Raw genomic sequence first — 21,046 nt, 5'->3', positions numbered from 1 at the left:
AAACCATCAACTATTTGTCTACTCTGTATTTCTAGCCTTGTATAAAGCTGGTCATAGACATTAGGTAACTTCTAGCCGAGAGGCAGTTATCACGAGATCGATACCACCGCCCCCCCCCCCCCATTAACACGCATATTTGGCTCAGCTGAACATGCAAGTTTACTCTTATGGAGGACAGCTGGACACCTCTGGAGACACTTTCTCACTGGGAAACAAATTAATTGCTGAAACAATTCAACAAGGTTTTTTATTTTTAATTTAGAGCAAATACCTAAAGCAATGTTTCCCAACCATGGTTCCCTGGAACTGTAGAGTTCCTTGGAACCTGCTCAGGGGTTTACCAGATCAGAGTAGAAGCAGAGCTGTCACTTTTATAGTAGGGATCGCAAACTGATTTCAGCTTGCTGAAAGATGCTTGACAAAGTAGTCAACACATCTAAGAATATGGCGTTAGGCAAGAAATATAGAAAGGTCCTACACAAAGGTTTTTTTTTTAGATAGTTGTTCAGGGGTTCTCCCAAGGTAATGAGGTTAGAAATCATTGATCTAGAACGGTATCCATTTTTGCTTTTTACAATGGTACCCTATAGGCGATATACGCCACTGTATGCCTATACAATGGCATACATCAGAGACCTTCTAATGGAGGGATACATTGGGAAATATGTATACGTCCGATGGAGGACTCAAACGCTGTGTGACTAGAGCCTGTAGAAGCACTGTGCTTCAACATGGCTAGGGTCATAGCTATAGGGGGTGCAGATATAGCAGTTGCACCTGGGGCCTTGGTGCTGAGGGGGTCAAAGTGCCTTCTTCTCCATATGAAGACACCAGTATTAAAAATGGCACATTGTAGGTGGATGGCCCTGGTACAGATTTTGTACTGGGATCCAAAAGCTTCAAGTTACCCTTTAAGCATGGCACATTTCAATTTTACCTACACTATGTAATAAAATATTAGATGTAGATTTTCAGAATATAAGATGACTAATGTAATAACTTTAATAAGTTCCATAGACCCTTCCAAACATGAGCAGCGGACATCTGACCTTTCTGTAAATTGCGTTTTTTTCTTAGCTTATATGACAACTTTTTGAGGCCTTGGTCTGCTCATTTTGTGTTCTGCTTAGTATATATAATGAGTTTATACACATACTTTATCGCATTGGAGTCATCATAATATTACTGTTTCAAGTGCCAAAACACCCTGAAAGGTATAAAATTACCGGCATGACAATCTACTACTGGGAATGTATCCAGGGAAATACTCAACAGCGAATGGGAATGGGAGTAGAACTGACTCACTTTTCTTAAAATAAAAGAGAAAACAAAACATAAAAACGTACACATACCTTGCCTCATACAAATATCGCCGAAATTGTAAATCTAACTGACAATAGTTGGATAAATACACCCCTGAATTCTAGGATATTTGCTAATGTCAACTTATATTTAGAAGATGTCGTTTTGTGAAGAAAAAAAAAATAGATGGCAATTGTATGCTATATATATTATATGCTATAATTCTATGCTAATATGCTATATTATATGAAAAGCTGGTCATAGACAGCTTGAGTTTTTCCTGTCTAATCTGATAATTCTTGTAGGGGGGGGGGGGGAGCATCTGTATCAGAGGCACAAGAAATCTATGAATAGTCGAGTTAGTTATTCTCCCTTTTTGAGGTTGCATTGGGAGTGAAGGTTCCAAGGATGGGCAGATACCTCCTGAACAGTCAGTGTCGGAGATGCACCGTCTATTGACAGCTTTCGGGTATAGTCACACGCGGCAAATTTCTGGGACAAATAAATCAGTTCTATACATCTGAATGGGGTTGTTTCTGTAGCATGTGACATGGTCTTCTGCAAGCATCAAAGTTTTTTTCTCACAATTGCAAGGTACTGACTCATAAGAAGACACGTTTGGATGCATGACACTTAAGTGAACTATGCGGCTAGGATTCTACCTTGGGAAGGATAAGAACATAAATCAATTCGTCAAAGAGGGGCAACTTACATAGTAGGAATCTATGATACAGGATGATGAGGCAGAGTTAGATGACTTTATATGGTATATATACTTCCTCAACAAGCGTTCCTAAAAACACAAACTGCTTACATTTTCCATACCTAGAAACTCCAGAGGAATAAATTCGACATAGTTCATGTAACGTTTCTGGCATGTGACCCTCAAAATCCACTTTTTCTGACATCAGGGGAATATAAAACCTAAACAGCATTTGCCTTTTTAAACCACAAAAAGGTACTAGTGTTTGCACTGGCTCAGTCTTCTGAATTTCGCCTTTCATATATCAGAACTCACTTCACATTAAATTTGCACTCATGCATTTCAATGTGATATACCTAATAAAGCTGATATCCCATCATAACAGTATAGTCCATGTATGAGCAGTCCCAGTGCACACTAGTCTTATTACTATCAGCTTATGCAGTAAAGATTTACCAATGGAAACATTCTGCATTTCAGTTGTGTTGAGTTTCACCCCGGAAAGATCAATTAATGTCCTCCACTAGTTATCCATTGAATTCCTGATCCTTACCCACAATCCTGTCCTGTGAGCCTGAAAGTTTCAACGTCGGCCGTGTAAAAGAGCGCCGATCAACAAGACAGCTCATTGATCGGCGCTCGTTTGCTCCTTTCACAAGGACCTAGTATGGGGACGAGCACTCGTTACTCTCATCGCTCGTCCCCATACATTTCTATCATGTCGGCAGCACGTCTCCCTGTTTACACGGAAAAAAGGTTCCCCACCCCTGATCTAAATGTCTGAAAGATCACGTATTTCCAGAACGAGGGTCGGCCCGGGCCAGAATTACAGAAACAGACGAGTTCACTGTCTTAGGTGTTTCCGTAATTCCTATTCACTTCTATGGGAAGTATCTGTTTCAGTATCAATAATTTCCAGCCACCCCTCCATTGATTCTGCACCTTGATATCCATTGCATATGCAATAAAGTCTAAGATGGGACTACCACTTTAATAAAGAGAAGGAAAACTCAAAAGGTACATGAGATCAAGCTGTAAATTGTCTTGAAGTGAATGTTCACCCTTGAACATCATAATGTTTTTTTCACATAAATAGGTCCAAAATTCCCCGCATACAATTCTGGCCACATGCAGCCACCACTAAGGAGACATTTGGAGCTTACTACATACTGTTTATACATTGAACTTAATAATAAAACAGGTTGCAGAACATTCTCCCTATTGGTGGCTGTATGTGGACTGGATTGTATAATTTAACTTTGTATCTATGCAGGGGATTCAGAAAATAAGCTTTAACTGCTACAAAGATATATTAAAAAATTATTCCGTTTAGAATGTTGGACCAAAAATCGACAAAAAAGGTGGACATTAAGACAGATTTATTAAGACTGGCATTTCATACACCAGTTTAAGCTATCTGCTGGAGTAAGATGCGACAAATTGATTAAGAGTTACGCGCCTGTTGCATCTTTCTACTGACCCTGTGCCACAATTGCAGCATAGCGACCACGGCTGTGCGCCATCCATTCCCCTATTGGATTTAAAATAAAAAAAATGGATGCTCACCTCACAAGCTCCTCTTCGCTTCTTCCCTCTGGGTCCCCTCAGCATGCTGCAGCTCATACAAGGTCCTGACGCCAAGCAGTGTAAAGGCCTCATGTGCGATGCAGCACTTAACATCATCAGTGCTGCGTCACATACAACATCCTGACGATGCCCGGCGTCAGAAGATTGGATGAGCCGAAGCATGCTGAGGGGACCTAAAGGGGAGAAGCGGAGAGAAGCGGTGAGGTAAGCATCTATCTTCTTTTTTTTTTTGCTTTCGTCACGTGGGGGTAGTCTGGGGGGGGGGCTGTCTTATGCAGGGAGGGGCAAGGTAAAAGGCCCTGCTCAAGAATTGACAAGGCAGGTGTTAGGGATCTGCCAGGTACTTCATCTAGCTATACTCCTGGGATTAATCAATCCACACCTGAGGCCAGACCTGTTCGACTGACACCATCTCCCACCAACCAGGGTGGCAGGCTCAGGAGTGGGAGAGCCTATCGCGGCCTGGTCTCTCGGAGTTAGCTCCGCCCCCTGCCCTTTATTACCTGCCCTGTGCTCTCCCTCAGTGCTTGTAATTCTTTTGGATTCCTGGCCCCGCTGCTGCTTGCTCCGGCCTGCTTCTGCCTTGCTGCAGTTCTGCTTGACCTGCTTTGCTTGCCCTGGCTTGCTTCTGTCTCCGTGCCCGCTCGGGTGTACTCACTTCGTCCTGGTCCTGACTGTTCGTTCGCCGCCCCGTTTCCTCGTGGCGTTCCGTGGCTACTGCCCCTTCCCCTGCGTGTTCCCTGTTTGTCTTCCTGTGCACTTAGCCAGCGTAGGGACCGCCGCCCAGTTGTACCTCGTCGCCTAGGGCGGGTCGTTGCAAGTAGGCAGGGACAGGGCGGTGGGTAGATTAGGGCTCACTTTCCCTTCACCTCCTTCCTGCCATTACATAATTACAAGCCCTTACCTAGTCTACCATTTCTCCTACGCTGACGCTATCATGGACCCCCTTGAGACCCTGACCCAGCAGATGCAGGGCCTCTCCCTACAGGTCCAGGCCCTGGCCCAAAGGGTCAATCAGGGTGACGCTGCTTTAGTAGTACCCCTCACCTCACCTCTAGAACCCGACCTCAAGTTACCTGACCGGTTTTCAGGGGACCGTAAGACGTTTCTCTCCTTCCGGGAGAGTTGCAGACTGTATTTCCGCCTAAAGCCCCACTCCTCAGGTTCCGAGAACCAGCGGGTGGGTATCATCATATCCCGACTCCAGGAAGGGCCCCAAGAGTGGGCCTTCTCCTTGGCTCCTGACGCCCCTGAACTTTCCTCTGTTGATCGTTTTTTCTCTGCCCTCGGACTCATTTACGACGAGACTGACAGGACTGCTTTAGCCGAGAGTCAGCTGGTGACCTTACGTCAGGGTAGGAGACCGGTTGAGGAATACTGTTCTGATTTTAGGAAGTGGTGCGTAGCTTCTCAGTGGAACGATCCGGCCCTCAGGTGCCAGTTTAGGTTAGGATTATCTGACGCCCTGAAGGATCTGCTGGTTAGCTACCCCTCGCCTGACTCCCTTGACCAGGTTATGGCCCTAGCAGTACGACTTGACCGACGACTCAGGGAACGTCAGCTAGAACGCTTCAGTGTGCTCCCCTCTGACTTTTCTGCGATTCCCCCCGAGGTCCCGTCTCCTCGCCCCTCCACGGAGGACTCGGAGGTACCTATGCAACTCGGGGCCTCCATGTCCCCTCGACAACGTAGGGAGTTTCGCAGAATGAATGGTCTCTGCTTCTACTGTGGGGACGACAAGCATCTACTGAACACCTGCCCCAGGCGCAAGAATAAGAAGCCGGAAAACTTCCGCGCCTAAGTGATCATCGGGGAGGTCACTTGGGCGCACAGGTATTTCCCGTTAATGTGAAACGCAATAAAATTTTGCTTCCCTTTCAGGTCTCGTTTGCTGGCCGGTCTGCCACTGGCAGTGCTTTCGTGGATTCTGGCTCATCTGCTAATATCATGTCTGTGGAATTTGCTATGTCTCTAAAGATGCCTTGTATTGATTTACCTTATCCTATCCCTGTAGTAGGAATCGACTCAACCCCCCTTGCTAATGGTTATTTTACTCAGCATACTCCTGTTTTTGAACTCCTGGTTGGCTCCATGCATTTGGAGCAGTGCTCTGTACTGGTGATGCAGGGATTATCGTCTGATCTGGTATTAGGTCTTCCCTGGTTGCAGTTGCATAATCCCACGTTTGATTGGAATACTGGGGATCTCACCAAATGGGGAAATGAATGTCTTATGTCATGTCTTTCTGTTAACTCTATTTCTCCCCGGGAGGAGGTAAACACGCTTCCTGAGTTTGTTCAGGACTTCGCCGATGTGTTTTCTAAGGAGGCCTCCGAGGTGTTGCCCCCCCATAGAGATTACGATTGCGCTATCGATTTGGTGCCTGGTGCCAAGCTTCCTAAGGGTAGGATATTTAATCTTTCATGTCCTGAACGTGAAGCGATGAGGGTGTATATCCAAGAATGCCTGGCCAAGGGTTTCATTCGCCCCTCGACTTCTCCTGTAGGTGCTGGCTTCTTCTTCGTGGGGAAGAAGGATGGTGGTCTTAGGCCGTGCATTGATTATCGTAACCTGAATAAGGTCACCGTAAGGAACCAGTACCCACTTCCTTTGATTCCGGATCTTTTTAATCAGGTTCAGGGAGCCCAATGGTTTTCTAAGTTCGATCTACGGGGGGCATATAACCTTATCCGCATCAAAGAGGGGGATGAGTGGAAAACTGCGTTCAACACACCCGAGGGTCATTTCGAATACCTGGTCATGCCCTTTGGGTTGTGTAATGCCCCTGCTGTCTTCCAGAATTTTATTAATGAAATCCTGAGAGAGTACCTAGGTAATTTTCTTGTTGTGTACCTTGATGACATACTGGTGTTTTCCAAGGACTGGTCCTCCCACGTGGAGCATGTCAGGAAGGTGCTCCAGGCCCTTCGGGAGAATAATCTGTTTGCTAAGACTGAAAAATGTGTCTTTGGGGTACAGGAGATACCATTTTTAGGGCAAATCCTCACTCCTCATGAATTCCGCATGGACCCTGCCAAGGTTCAAGCTGTGGCGGAATGGGTCCAACCTGCCTCCCTTAAGGCGTTACAGTGTTTTTTAGGGTTCGCCAACTATTACAGGAGATTTATTGCCAACTTCTCAGTCGTCGCTAAGCCTCTTACGGACCTTACCCGCAAGGGTGCCGATGTCCTCCATTGGCCCCCTGAGGCCGTCCAGGCCTTTGAGACTCTCAAGAAGTGCTTTATCTCGGCCCCCGTGCTGATTCAGCCCAACCAAGAGGAGCCATTTATTGTGGAGGTTGACGCTTCCGAGGTGGGAGTGGGGGCCGTCTTGTCCCAGGGTACCAGCTCCCTCACCCATCTCCGCCCCTGTGCTTACTTCTCTAGGAAGTTTTCGCCCACGGAGAGTAACTATGATATTGGCAACCGCGAACTTCTAGCCATTAAATGGGCTTTTGAGGAGTGGCGGCACTTCCTGGAGGGGGCCAGACACCAGGTAACGGTCCTTACGGATCACAAGAATCTGGTTTTCCTAGAATCGGCCCGGAGGCTTAATCCTAGACAAGCTCAGTGGGCACTATTCTTTACCAGATTTAATTTCTTGGTTACCTATAGGGCTGGGTCCAAGAATATTAAGGCTGACGCTCTGTCACGTAGTTTCATGGCCAATCCTCCTTCCGAGAAGGATCCCGCTTGTATTTTACCCCCTGGTGTAATCGTCTCTGCCACGGATTCTGATTTAGCTTCTGATATCGCGGCTGATCAGGGTGCAGCTCCCGGGAACGTCCCTGGGGACAAACTGTTTGTTCCCCTGCAATACCGGCTGAGGGTACTCAGGGAAAACCATGACTCCGCTCTATCTGGTCATCCTGGCATCTTGGGCACCAAACACCTCATTACCAGAAACTATTGGTGGCCTGGGTTGCCTAAAGATGTTAGGGCTTACGTCGCCGCCTGTGAGGTTTGCGCTAGGTCCAAAACCCCTAGGTCCCGACCTGCGGGCCTACTACGTTCCTTGCCCATTCCCCAGAGACCTTGGACCCATATCTCCATGGATTTTATCACCGATTTGCCTCCATCTCAGGGCAAGTCGGTGGTGTGGGTGGTAGTCGACCGCTTCAGCAAGATGTGCCACTTTGTGCCCCTTAAGAAGCTACCTAACGCCAAGACGTTAGCTTCTTTGTTTGTGAAACACATCCTGCGTCTCCATGGGGCCCCAGTCAATATCGTTTCTGACAGAGGGGTACAATTTGTTTCCTTATTTTGGAGAGCTTTTTGTAAAAAGTTGGAGATTGATCTGTCCTTCTCCTCCGCCTTCCATCCCGAAACTAATGGCCAAACGGAAAGGACCAACCAATCCCTGGAACAATATTTAAGGTGTTTCATCTCTGACTGTCAATTCGATTGGGTCTCATTCCTTCCCCTTGCTGAATTTTCCCTGAATAACCGGGTCAGTAACTCGTCAGGGGTCTCCCCGTTTTTCTGTAATTTCGGGTTTAACCCAAGGTTCTCCTCCGTCTCCCCTGGTTGTTCCAATAATCCTGAGGTAGAGGAGGTTCATCGGGAACTGTGCACTGTCTGGGCCCAGGTTCAGAAGAACCTAGAGGCGTCCCAGAGCGCACAAAAGATTCAGGCGGATAGTAGACGTTCTGCTAACCCCCGGTTTGTCGTCGGGGATTTGGTCTGGTTGTCGTCCAGGAACTTGCGCCTTAAGGTCCCGTCCAGGAAGTTTGCTCCCCGATTTATTGGACCTTATAAGATCATTGAAGTCCTCAACCCTGTATCCTTCCGTCTGGAGCTCCCCCCATCCTTTCGCATACATGACGTCTTCCATGCCTCCCTCCTTAAACGCTGCTCCCCGTCCTGGTCCCCCTCGAGGATACCTCCTGTTCCCGTTCTCACCCCTGAGGGGGTGGAATTCGAGGTGGCCAAGATTATGGACAGTAGGATGGTCCAGGGCTCCCTCCAGTACCTGGTCCATTGGAGAGGATACGGGCCGGAGGAGAGGACTTGGGTACCTGCCCGTGATGTTCACGCTGGGGTATTGATCAGGAGGTTCCACCTCCTCTTCCCCACTAAACCGGGTCCCCTTAGTAAGGGTCCGGTGGCCCCTCATAAAAGGGGGAGTACTGTTAGGGATCTGCCAGGTACTTCATCTAGCTATACTCCTGGGATTAATCAATCCACACCTGAGGCCAGACCTGTTCGACTGACACCATCTCCCACCAACCAGGGTGGCAGGCTCAGGAGTGGGAGAGCCTATCGCGGCCTGGTCTCTCGGAGTTAGCTCCGCCCCCTGCCCTTTATTACCTGCCCTGTGCTCTCCCTCAGTGCTTGTAATTCTTTTGGATTCCTGGCCCCGCTGCTGCTTGCTCCGGCCTGCTTCTGCCTTGCTGCAGTTCTGCTTGACCTGCTTTGCTTGCCCTGGCTTGCTTCTGTCTCCGTGCCCGCTCGGGTGTACTCACTTCGTCCTGGTCCTGACTGTTCGTTCGCCGCCCCGTTTCCTCGTGGCGTTCCGTGGCTACTGCCCCTTCCCCTGCGTGTTCCCTGTTTGTCTTCCTGTGCACTTAGCCAGCGTAGGGACCGCCGCCCAGTTGTACCTCGTCGCCTAGGGCGGGTCGTTGCAAGTAGGCAGGGACAGGGCGGTGGGTAGATTAGGGCTCACTTTCCCTTCACCTCCTTCCTGCCATTACAGCAGGCGTAAAAGACCCAAAAGTATACATTTTCAGAAAATTGGCGTAGAGAGGTTGATAGGTTCCCCCCATAGACTTTAAGAAATTTGACATGCATGAGCCTTACTGCCCTCAATAACAGAAATCAGGGGACCTTAAGGCAGGTGTAAAAAATTTGTCTATGGCCACCTTTAAGACTGGATCAAATGTAATGTACACAGGTGTAGCGATAAGGGGTTAAAGGGTCGCAAAAGCCCCTCTGCTACATAAGAATATACCAGTATTACAAACGGCACATGTGGGTGGGGTACCATGTTACAGGTTTTGCATTAGGGCCCAAGAGCTTCATCTTACACCTCGAGGAATGAAACAGGTGGAGACTTATATACAGAAACGTGGCAAAAAAATATTTCAGAAATCAGTTTCACTTGATGCATTTGGATAGCCGCGGGGCGTTTTTTCGAACAGACACAAACAGCAACTGTGGTTTGTGTCAGCAGCCGTCATTCAACATCCTTCAAACGACATGCATTTTAATGCGAATTTGCCCCAATGTCTCTCACTTCTTATCTTGGGCCCCATGCAAACGACTGTAAAAATTGTCCATAATTGCGGACTATAATACGGTCCACAATGACGGACCCATTCAGTTCTATTGGCCACGGACACCTTTCCGTATCGCTATGGATGGGTGTCCGTGCCGTAGAAATGTTCAGAAAATTATGGAACATGTCCGTTCTTTTGCATTTTATGGGCCGTGCTTTCATACTTTGTACGGGAGCACGGTCCGAAAATGCGGGTGGCAGTCAGTGGCCGGCCGTGCCCGCAATCGCATGCCGGCCGTGATTATGGGCACGGCTGTGTGCATGGGGCCTTACTGGGATTTCAGAAAGTTTAAATCTACATTTGATAAAATTGTGGCCAAATTTGGTTGATTGATAAAGTTTCTAAGACAATAAGAGAACACGTTTTCTTGTGAATTTTGGCTTATGATACGATTTACCCCATTGTAAGAACTGGATGTTCCGATTTTACAGGGAGGAGGAACAAAATATTCATATCTTGCTTGGATAAGTGATCTTTGATGGGACTTTGAGTTCTATCCTAAAATAGATGAGCCAAATAATCTCCCACCAGATATAAAATAGAGATATATAATGTACAGGAAACGGAATAATTCACTGATTTCTTAGCAATGAGAGACACTTAGAGCTATAGGCATGCCATGCTGGTAAAGAGCTTCTGCAGAAAAGTAGACTTGGCTCTTTGAAAACCTAATCTATACTTAATAAAGTGCTTACGTCTGAGAATTATTTTTTTTGAATAATCTGGCAAGCTCCAATCTTGGAAGTCTGCACTATTTTGCAAAAAAAAATCTGTCATTGTTTAAGGTTGTTATTACTCGGGTGTTAAGCTGGCCGCACTCTTTTATTCGATAGCTACCGCCTCAAACTCCTATATAAACAAACTGCCTAAAGCCCCTTTTACACAGGCCAATGATCTGGCCAACGAGCTCGTACAAACGCTTCTTCCTGATCATTGCCACCTTAGGATCAGTTACGTGTCTAAGCGACCGCGGCCACTTATCCCCAGGGAATAAATGTTCAGTCAGGTTAAAATGCATCATGTCTCATACTTGTTTAGCCAAACAGCAGATGTCTGGGGACATTAGAGCTGCCCCTATATGAATTAGATTGTCAGCCTACCTTCAATTATCTAATGTGCATGCCAATTTTTAATTGAACATGACGCAAGCATCAGACTGACTCTATGGGCGGCCATGTATCTTACTTCATAGGCGATATATACTAGTATACTAGTCAGTAGTGAAAGTCTATCGTGAGTGGACAAATGGCACCATTGGGAATAACTGATGTGGAAACTGCAAAGCACCACGTGCCATTTATGTGAGAGGTGAACGTCAGCTATGAAGGTGCGCGAGGACCGAACGACACGATACAGTGGAGCAGCTCACCGTGAAAATCAACCAGGGAGCTACCAGATGTGTCTCTAAAAGAACAGTTCAGTGAGCCCTACTGCGTATGGGGCTCCGAAACAGATGGATGGTCACTGCTCCTATGCTAACAAAGGTGAGTCGGAAAAAAGGCTTCAATTTGCACTGCAGTATCGGAATTGGACCACCGATGATTGGCAAAGGGTTGCCTTCTCCGATGAGTCACATTTTCTGCTTCAGCGAACGGATGGACGTTGGCGTGTCAGGCGAGAAAAATCAGAGAACAAACACCCTGCAACCATTGGTGGTGGCGGCAGCGTTTATAGTCTGGGGAATTTTTTCATGGCATTCTCTGGGCCCATTCATCCATGTGGAAGGCACTCTTAACCGATTTGGGTATAAATACATCGTTGCAGATCACGTCCACCCATACATGCTGTTTGTCTTCCCTGGGGCAGATGGAATCTTCTAGCAAGACAATGCGACATGTCACACGGATAGAAATGTCTGACAGGGGTTGGAAGAGCACGACCAAGACTTCCAAGTACTTTCGTGGGGCAGATGGAATCTTCCAGCAAGACAATGCAACATGCCACACGACTAAAAATGTCTGATAGTGGTTGGAAGAGCGCGACCAAGACTTCCAAGTACTTCTCTGGCCCCCTAATTCACCAGACTTGAACCCAATTGAGCATCTGTGGGACCACCTCCATCGTCTTTTTCGTTCTATGGATCCTCCCCACGCACCCACCAGTAAATGTGGGATGCACTGCAGCTGACTCCAGATACCTGAGACAACGTACCAGCATCTTATTGAGTCACACCCAGACCGTCTATCTGCTGTCCATGCTGCACACAGCGGTTACTCTGGATATAAGCTGGTGGTCATCATAATGTGACTCGTGGAAAATTGCAGTGGAAAACCTCATAAGAGCCCTAATTTTTAACAGTTGCATCCAGAGGAGGGAGAATGTTACAATTAGGCTATAATGCAACAATGCATCCATAGATGCCTAGTAACTGGATACTTCCGCTAAGATACAAACAGAAGATATTGGCTGGCACTCTATGTCCCATATTTAATACAAATAAAAACCTCAGCAGGACCAATAGTGCTCTGCTTACGTGTTAAGGATAATATCCCAGCATGAGGATATTGTCCAAAATTTGTAAACTGAGCTAAAAATAAAAACAATTGTAAAATCTCAGTGTCATGGTTTTCCAGAGCCGCACCTGTGGCTGATGTTGCAGTATAGCATACAAAAATACATAAAAAAAATAATATGTGTGCATCTGAAGTAAAATAAAAATACTTGGGGGTCCAACCTCAGACAGAGGACCTTTCAGCATTTTTCCGGAACAGCGGCGCTCCCAGCCACCCACTGTGAAGGGAACTGCAACACAGCTCAATTCAAGGGGCTGGGAGCAACGATGTCAAGGGAAAAATCAGTGAAGAAGCTACAGCACTTAACTAACACTGCGGCCCTTCATTCTGAAGATCAGTGGGGGTCCTGGTAGTTGGACCCCCATTGATCAGTAAGTGAAGTCACTTCTTATAGTGGGAACTGAATGTGGAAGGTACCGCAGCTCTGCTCGAGGGTTGTTATGCCACAGTCCTGTGCTGAGAGATCCTTTCACACAGCCTGTAGCACAAGACGTCACGTTCACATGCACATTTATATATGTGTTACTGTTTGTATGTGTGCGACTAATGTTCTACAGTTCGGGTATCTATATGCCATATGTAGCTATATGGAGATATCGTTTTATGTGTGTGTGTGTGTGTGTGTGTGTGTGTGCGTGTGTGTGCGTGCGTGCGTGCATGGTGCTGAATCTGACATTGTAACCTTTATCACAACAACTCTGTTTTGCATTATACAGTGTTCCTTTTTATTGTCATTGTGTATAAATTAAGAATATTATTGTTTTTGATGTCTATCTTATGTAAACATATGAACTGGTTAAAGAGGCTCTGTCACCAGATTTTGCAACCCCTATCTGCTATTGCAGCAGATAGGCGCTGCAATGTAGATTACAGTAACGTTTTTATTTTTAAAAAACGAGCATTTTTGGCCAAGTTATGACCATTTTTGTAGTTATGCAAATGAGGCTTGCAAAAGTCCAAGTGGGCGTGTTTAAAAGTAAAAGTCCAAGTGGGCGTGTATTATGTGCGTACATCGGGGCGTTTTTAATACTTTTACTAGCTGGGCGCTCTGATGAGAAGTATCATCCACTTCTCTTCAGAACGCCCAGCTTCTGGCAGATCACGCTGTGACGTCACTCACAGGTCCTGCATCGTGTCAGACGAGCTAGGACACATCGGCACCAGAGGCTACAGTTGATTCTGCAGCAGCATCGCGTTTGCAGGTAAGTCGATGTAGCTACTTACCTGCAAACGCTGATGCTGCTGCAGAATCAACTGTAGCCTCTGGTGTCGGTGTCCTCGCTCGTCTGACACGATGCAGGACCTGTGAGTGACGTCACAGCGTGATCTGCCAGAAGCTGGGCGTTCTGAAGAGAAGTGGATGATACTTCTCATCAGAACGCCCAGCTAGTAAAAGTATTAAAAACGCCCCGATGTACTCACATAATACACGCCCACTTGGACTTTTACTTTTAAACACGCCCACTTGGACTTTTGCAAGCCTCATTTGCATAACTACAAAAATGGTCATAACTTGGCCAAAAATGCTCGTTTTTTAAAAATAAAAGCGTTACTGTAATCTACATTGCAGCGCCTATCTGCTGCAATAGCAGATAGGGGTTGCAAAATCTGGTGACAGAGCCTCTTTAAGTTTCTAATGCTGAACCAAAACATTTATGTGATTTGTACTAGGATTTGCTCAGTAAGGAGAATGTTAAATGAGGATAATGTTGGCTTACCCTCTATTGCTTGGTGACCCACTTTTTATATTCCCACCAATATATTAAAAACATCTGGATTCCTTTACGATTAGGACATATTGGATCATTAGTGGAATATATTCAGACTCCCTTTGTCTTAAGAGGGAGGAGAACTTAAGTTAGCCATGTAAAAATTCTCCACCCAATGTTACAAGCTTTAAATATTTTTCATTATCAGCAAGCTTGTCAGGAAAATGCCTACATGCACAGATGCACTATATGGACAAAAGTATTGGGACACACCTCTTAATCATTGAATTCAGGTGTTTCATTCAGTCCCATTGCCACAGGTGTATAAAATCCAGCACCTAGCAATGCAGTCGACTTTATAAACAATTGTGAAAGAATGGTTTGTTCTAAAGAGATCACTGAACTCCAGCGTGGCCCTGTAATAGGATGCCACCATTGTAACAAGTCAGTTTGTGAAATGTCTTCTTTTCTAGATATTCCATGATCAACTGTGAGTGGTATTATTGTGAAGTGGAAGCGTTTAGGAACCACAGCAATTCAGGCACGAAGTGTCAGATCACGTAAAGTTACAGAGCGGGGTCGACCAGTGCTGAGGCGCATAGTGAATGGAGTCTCCAACACTCTACTCACTCAATAACTGCAGAGTTTGAAACCTCCTCCGGTATTTACATCCACACAAAAACTGTGCATCGGGAGCTTCATGACATGGGTTTCCATGGCCGAGCAGCTGATTGTAAGCCTTACATCACCAAGCACAATGCCAAGTGTCGGATGGAGTGGTGTAAAGCAAAATTATTGGGTGAACGAGCGTTCATACGAACGTTCATTTCCGATTATTGCCCTGTGTAATCAAAGCAAAGATCAGCCAATGAACGAGCAGCAAACGCTCATTCATTGGCTGATCGCATCTTTTATGCAGCACTAAATATTATCGTTGTCAGCAGCACATCTCCCTTTGCAAATCGGGAGATGTGCTGCCGGCATGATGCAAATGCATGGGGACGAGCGATCGTAGTAATGATAGTTTGTTCCATACTAAATGATCATTGCAGGATTTAACGGGTGCAACCAGCGCCAATCGACAAGTTGTATTGTCAATCAGTGCTCGTTTTAAAAGTGGTAAACATGGGCGATATCTGCCTGTGTAAAACCACCTTTAGTTCCAGTGAAGGGAAATCTTAATTCTTCAGCATATCAAGACATTTTGGACAATTGTATTCTTCTAACTTTGTGGGAACAGTTTGGGGAAGGCCCTTTTCTTTTCCAGCGTGACTGTGCCCCAGTACACAAAGCAAGGTCCATAAAGGCATGGTTGGGTGAGTTTGGTGGCAAAGAACTTGACTGGCCCGCACAGAGCAGTGACCTCAACCCCATCCTACATCTTTGTAATGAACTAGAACGGAGGTGGCGAGACAGGCCGTCTCCTCCAACATCAGTGTCTGACCTCACAAATGCTCTACTGGATGAATGGGCAAACAATCCCAAAGACATACTCCAAAATTATGTAGAAAGCCTTCCTAGAAGAGTGGACAGTGTTTTAGCTCCAATGGGGGACCAACTCCATATTAATACCTATGGATTTAGAATGGGATGTCATAAAAGCTCCTGTAGGTGTAATGTGTAGGTGTCCCAATATTTTTGTCCATACAGTGTAAGGCCACGATATCCATTGGTAAAATAGTTTTTAGGATTGAAATTAGCATTGCTTTGTTCCAATATAACTGACAATTGTTCCACAATATAGAACATATTTCCATTGGTCAAAATTGACTGTTTTAGTACCATAGAAAGAAATACTGTTAAGCCGAGTTCAGACACAGCAGATTTTTCTACTGTGGATTTTTTTGCCAGATTCTTGGTGGATTTACCAGGAATTCAAAGCAAAATCAGCCGCAGATATTGTCGCGAATATCCTTACAGAAATCACCCGTAATAGGCATGCTGAGGAAATTAAAATGTGAAGCTTGCCCTCAAATCTGCAGCTGAAAAATCCACTATGTGTGAATGGGGTTTTGTAAAATCCCATTCACCAACATTGTACTATAAATTTGTTACAGATTTTTGGTATGGAATCCGCAATGAAAATCTGCAACAAATTACCACTTCTGAACTGATCATTGCCAACAACCAAATATAATAATAATTCTATGGTGAATTTAAGACAAGCCATAACTCCTTAGTATTGTGATTTCATAACCTGAAATATCAATAATCTTCATACTCCTGATTAAGGCAATAACGTGTACGCTAAATATTACCACTGAACCAAACCATCATTTCCTGCTGCATTATTAGGGCATGACCACACATGGCGGAATTCCTCCGCAACTGTCCGCATCCATGCCGCACAGAATCTGCGTTGCAGATTCTGCTGCGGATCTGCACAAAATGTGCAGTACATTGATGCGGACTAGCTGCTGCGGACTGCGGGAAAAGTGCTTCCCTTCTCCCTATCAGTGCAGGATAGAGAGAAGGGACAGCACTTTCCCTAGTGAAAGTAAACGACTTTCATACTTACCGGCCGTTGTCTTGGTGACGCGTCCCTCTTTCGGCATCCAGCCCGACCTCCCTGGATGACGCGCCAGTCCATGTGACCGCTGCAGCCTGTGCTTGGCCTGTGATTGGCTGCAGCCGTCACTTACACTGAATCGTCATCCTGGGAGGCCGGACTGGAGACAGACCCAGGGAGTTCTCGGTAAGTATGAACTTATATATTTTTTTACAGATACATGTATATTGAGATCGGTAGTCACTGTCCCGGGTGCAGAAACAGTTACTGCCGATCGCTTAACTCTTTCAGCACCCTGGACAGTGACTATTTACTGACGTCTCCTAGCAACGCTCCCGTCATTACGGGAGCCCCATTGACTTCCTCAGTCTGGCTGTAGACCTAGAAATACATAGGTCCAGCCAGAATGAAGAAATGTCAAGTTAAAAAAGCAAGACGCATCCGCAGCACACATGACGTGCATGACAGCTGCGGACTTCATTGCGGAACTTTGAATCTCCATTGAAGTCAATGGAGAAATTCCGCCATGAGTCCGCCACTGCTCCGCAACAGACAGAGCATGCTGCGGACACCAAATTCCGCTCCGCAGCCTATGCTCCGCAGCGGAATTGTACGCATCGTGTAAACGAACACTGCTAAATTAAAGTGAAAGTCAATGGAGAAACGGCTCCGCTGCGGATTAACGCTGCGGAGTGTCCGCAGCGGAATTTAAGTGAAATTCCGCTATGTGTGAACCCGCCCTTACATTGTCTTTTGTCTGTGATTACAATTGATTTTTCTAATTCCTCTGCTAGCTGGAACATAAGCCTTTGATTTATTAACAATACCATTGCCAATAACATTAGGCCAGCAAAATGCAGATGTGGTTAGGTAGTCACTGGACAAACAGATGAATATGCCTGCCAGGAATTCAAGCCTAGGTGAGGAGTCATGAGAGGGGGTAGCAAAGGACTCAGCATTACAAAAAAAATCACCATCTGCACAAAATTAGGCAAGAATGGTAATGTCTCTTATGAAGCACTTATATTTTTTCTCATTTATTGCCCTGGATTGTATCATAGTTTGTAAGGATAAAAAAAAGACATATATCTATTCAGTATAGCCTACTATTCTGCAATGTTGATCAAGAGGAAGGCAAAACCCCTATGGGGCAAAAGCGAATTCCCTCATTTTAGGGAAAAATACATCTCGACTCCAATATGGAAATTAGAATAAATTCCTGGATAAAAGACCCATCTCCAGTAATCTAGTAACCATAACTTGTAATATTATTATACCCAAGAAAGACATCCAGACGCCTTTAGAACTCTTTCAGTGAATTCGCCATAACAACTTCCTCTAGCATAGAGTTCCATAGTCTCACTGCTTTTACAGTAAAGAACCCCTTCTATGTTAGTGTAGAAAACTTCTAAATGTAGAGGATGCCCCCTTGTTATAGTTACAGTCCTAGGTATAGAGATCATGAGAGAGATCTCTGTATTGACCATGGTATATGTAAACATAGTTATTAGGTCACCCCTCAGCCTTCTTTATCTTAAACTAAACAACGCTATTTTTGATAATCTTTCTGGGTACTGTAGTCCACCCATTACCTTTGTTACTTTAGTTGCCTGCCATTGAACCCGCTCAAGCTCTACTATGTATTTTTTTGTGCATTAGTGCCCAAAACTGTATACACTATTCCATGTGTGGTCTTACTAAGATTTATAAAGTGGTAGAACCATGTTTTCGCCATGTGAAGCTATGCCCCTTTTAATGCACCCCATGATCTTATTTGCCTTGGCAGCAGCTATTTGACACTGGTTGCTACTAAGTCCTTTTCCATGTCGGTTTTACCTAGTGTGTTTCCATTTAGTATGTATTGGTGACGTATTTCCCCAAGTGCATAACCTCACATCTATCAGTGTTAAACCTCATTTGTCACTTTACTTCTTGTAGTAAATGCTTACATAGGCATATTATGAGAACAGGCTGGAAATGCACGCTCATTTCAAATTGTTACTGGAAGAATTCAAGGCAAATCTTAAACTGAGTATGCCTTTGTGTGAATCCCGACTATAGCTGCATCTGCGAACTTAACCCTATGTATGACAATTACTTGCATCATTATAATGAAAGACCATTTTCTTGGTTTGCTTTTGCCTCAAGATGTTATATGATCCCAGTACCTAAGAAAAAACAGTAAATCACCTTATAAAACATTGTTAGCATTAAGGGTATGGTATATTCACACGTGGCACACTTGTTGCCGAAATTTCTGCCACTTGAAAATCTATTCCATACATCTGAATGGGGTTATTTCTGCAGCATGTGCATAGATTTCTGCAAGCCTCTTTCACACGAATGGGAGAGTCGCAAAAATATCTGCATCAAATCTGCTTCGTGTGAACTTACCCAAAGTCCTCATGTCTGGTAGCATTTAGCAAATGCAACTATTGTGCTTCTCTGTTATCAGCCTTTTTTAGGCAAAAAGATAGAACACTTTAATATGGTACCAAGAAAAAGTAAACTTGGCTCAACTATTTTAGATCTGGATACTTCTGAACGTCCAAATGGCCATTTAAGGCTACCCCTTTAGTTTTTGCAAATCAAGCTTTACTTTCTTTACTGGTCTCAAACATCATTTGTATAGAGACTCTTGGAAATAAAATGATTTATTTGGAAAATGAGACAACATTGCAGTATTCACAAGACACATAGCTTGTTGTTAGGCTTCATGTCTCTGGTTAGCGAGGACAAGGAGACCAAAGAAATCTGTCTTTTCGAATGGAAGATCCTCCAAGTGGCCTCTCTCTCCCCCACCTCCTCCTCCCACAATGACTCTCCTCATTCAGTCCCCTGGCTCCAATTTTCACCCCTTCTTCTCTGGTCCATTTTACTTAATACAGTGCATTATCCAAATAGTTTTTTTTTTAAAACTGGTGAAAACAAATGACATCTTTGTGAATATATAAGTGAAAGGCAGCAAATCAGAAACCCACAAATCAGCCGATTCTGTTGGAGGATATCAATGTTTTTTCCTAAAGGAAATATCTTTCTTGGAGCAAGCAGGAATATCTACACTTACATCCTTCTTTAGTATTCAAAGACATTGGTCTTCACGCCATGACCGAGCTCTTTTGTCTAACCCTATTCTCTTCACACTGTAAAACCCTGTTCTCCTCACGTTCTTCCATAGTTTCTATCAATTGGAAATCAGGCAAATATTCAATTTCCCTGTGCACTAAATTCCCCTCCTAATTCACTGTAATTCTGGGTCTCTCCCGCTTTGCTTAAGCTCTCGCCCTAAACATTGAATCTTTTCCAGAGAGCACATTTCCAGATTCTAACAGGATTCATGTGTGACCTCAGAATCTAAGGAGAGCCCAGAATGACTTCTCCAGGAAAAAAAAGAGGGAGGGAAAAAAAGTAACTTCAAGGGAATCATCAAAAAGACTAGTGGAAATTTTAATATATCATGCTAAAATATGTTTTCAATGATAGATAGATAGATAGATAGATAGATAGATAGATAGATAGATAGATAGATAGATAGATAGATAGATATGCAATATCTTACCTCTGAGCTGAACTTGGCAAGGGTATAAGAATATACCGAACACAGCAAGAGCCATATCCAGATTGTATGTAGAGAGTCCATTCTTAGCACAGGGGCTGCAATCCGTCTCTCGCACTACTGGAGGTGGGAAGTATGGAAAGTTTGGAACAATGGGATTATCTCCTGTGCTTTCCCACCTCCACTCAGTGTCAGTTACTGGTGGCTTCTTTCCTCAGTCACAGAAATATGTCCTCCAACAGTCATCTAGTCTTCTTCTCCATGAACTCTGTTCCTATACTGCAGCTTCTTGTTTCCTAGTTTGATCTCCCTCTTTCCAACAATCTCTTAACCAACTGTGCCCTCCCTTTGACTTGCAGACGTGGTCTCTTTTACTCCCACATTAAGTAGTCACTGGAAAATTACGCCCCCTAGTGACCTAATGTTATATTACTATGAAACCATTAAATGCTAAAAGCTGCCTAATGGGCTGTAGAGATGAAGGTACTCAGATAACAAAGTTGCTTAGGAAGGCAAATGCAGACCTAATACTTGTGAAGACTAGATTAGTTTTATATATATATATATATATATATGTGTATATATATATATATATATATATAAAAGTCCAAATACAATGTCAGCCGCACAGCCTTGTAAATCGTAGGTGGGTGCAGACCTGCTGTAGTAGAATCCAAAAATCAGGCAGCACTCCAAGGTATAAGCAAGGTAGAAAAAGGTGCTTTATTGGTCCATATACACACATGACGTTTCAGCTCAACACAGGAGCCTGACTTGAGAAAGGCTCCTGTGTTGAGCTGAAACGTCGTGTGTATATGGACCAATAAAGCACCTTTTTCTACCTTGCTTATACCTTGGAGTGCTGCCTGATTTTTGGATTCTATATATAT

At 44.7% G+C, this 21,046-nt stretch overlaps 1 protein-coding gene across 1 annotated transcript in view; it reads right to left on the bottom strand.

The window, feature by feature from the left end:
• Positions 1–20,517, bottom strand: part of MMP14 (matrix metallopeptidase 14) — a 34,431-nt gene extending 13,914 nt beyond the window's left edge. The window contains exon 1 of the mRNA XM_075828925.1: positions 20,160–20,517. Coding sequence (XP_075685040.1) covers positions 20,160–20,240 — 81 coding nt within the window. The 5' untranslated portion in view covers positions 20,241–20,517. The remainder of the gene's footprint in view (positions 1–20,159) is intronic.
• Between the last annotated feature and the right edge of the window lie 529 nt (positions 20,518–21,046).

Source organism: Rhinoderma darwinii, chromosome 1 (assembly GCF_050947455.1).
Source record: "Rhinoderma darwinii isolate aRhiDar2 chromosome 1, aRhiDar2.hap1, whole genome shotgun sequence".
NCBI classification, from domain to species: domain Eukaryota; kingdom Metazoa; phylum Chordata; class Amphibia; order Anura; family Rhinodermatidae; genus Rhinoderma; species Rhinoderma darwinii.
This window is presented reverse-complemented; position numbering and strand designations above follow the sequence as displayed.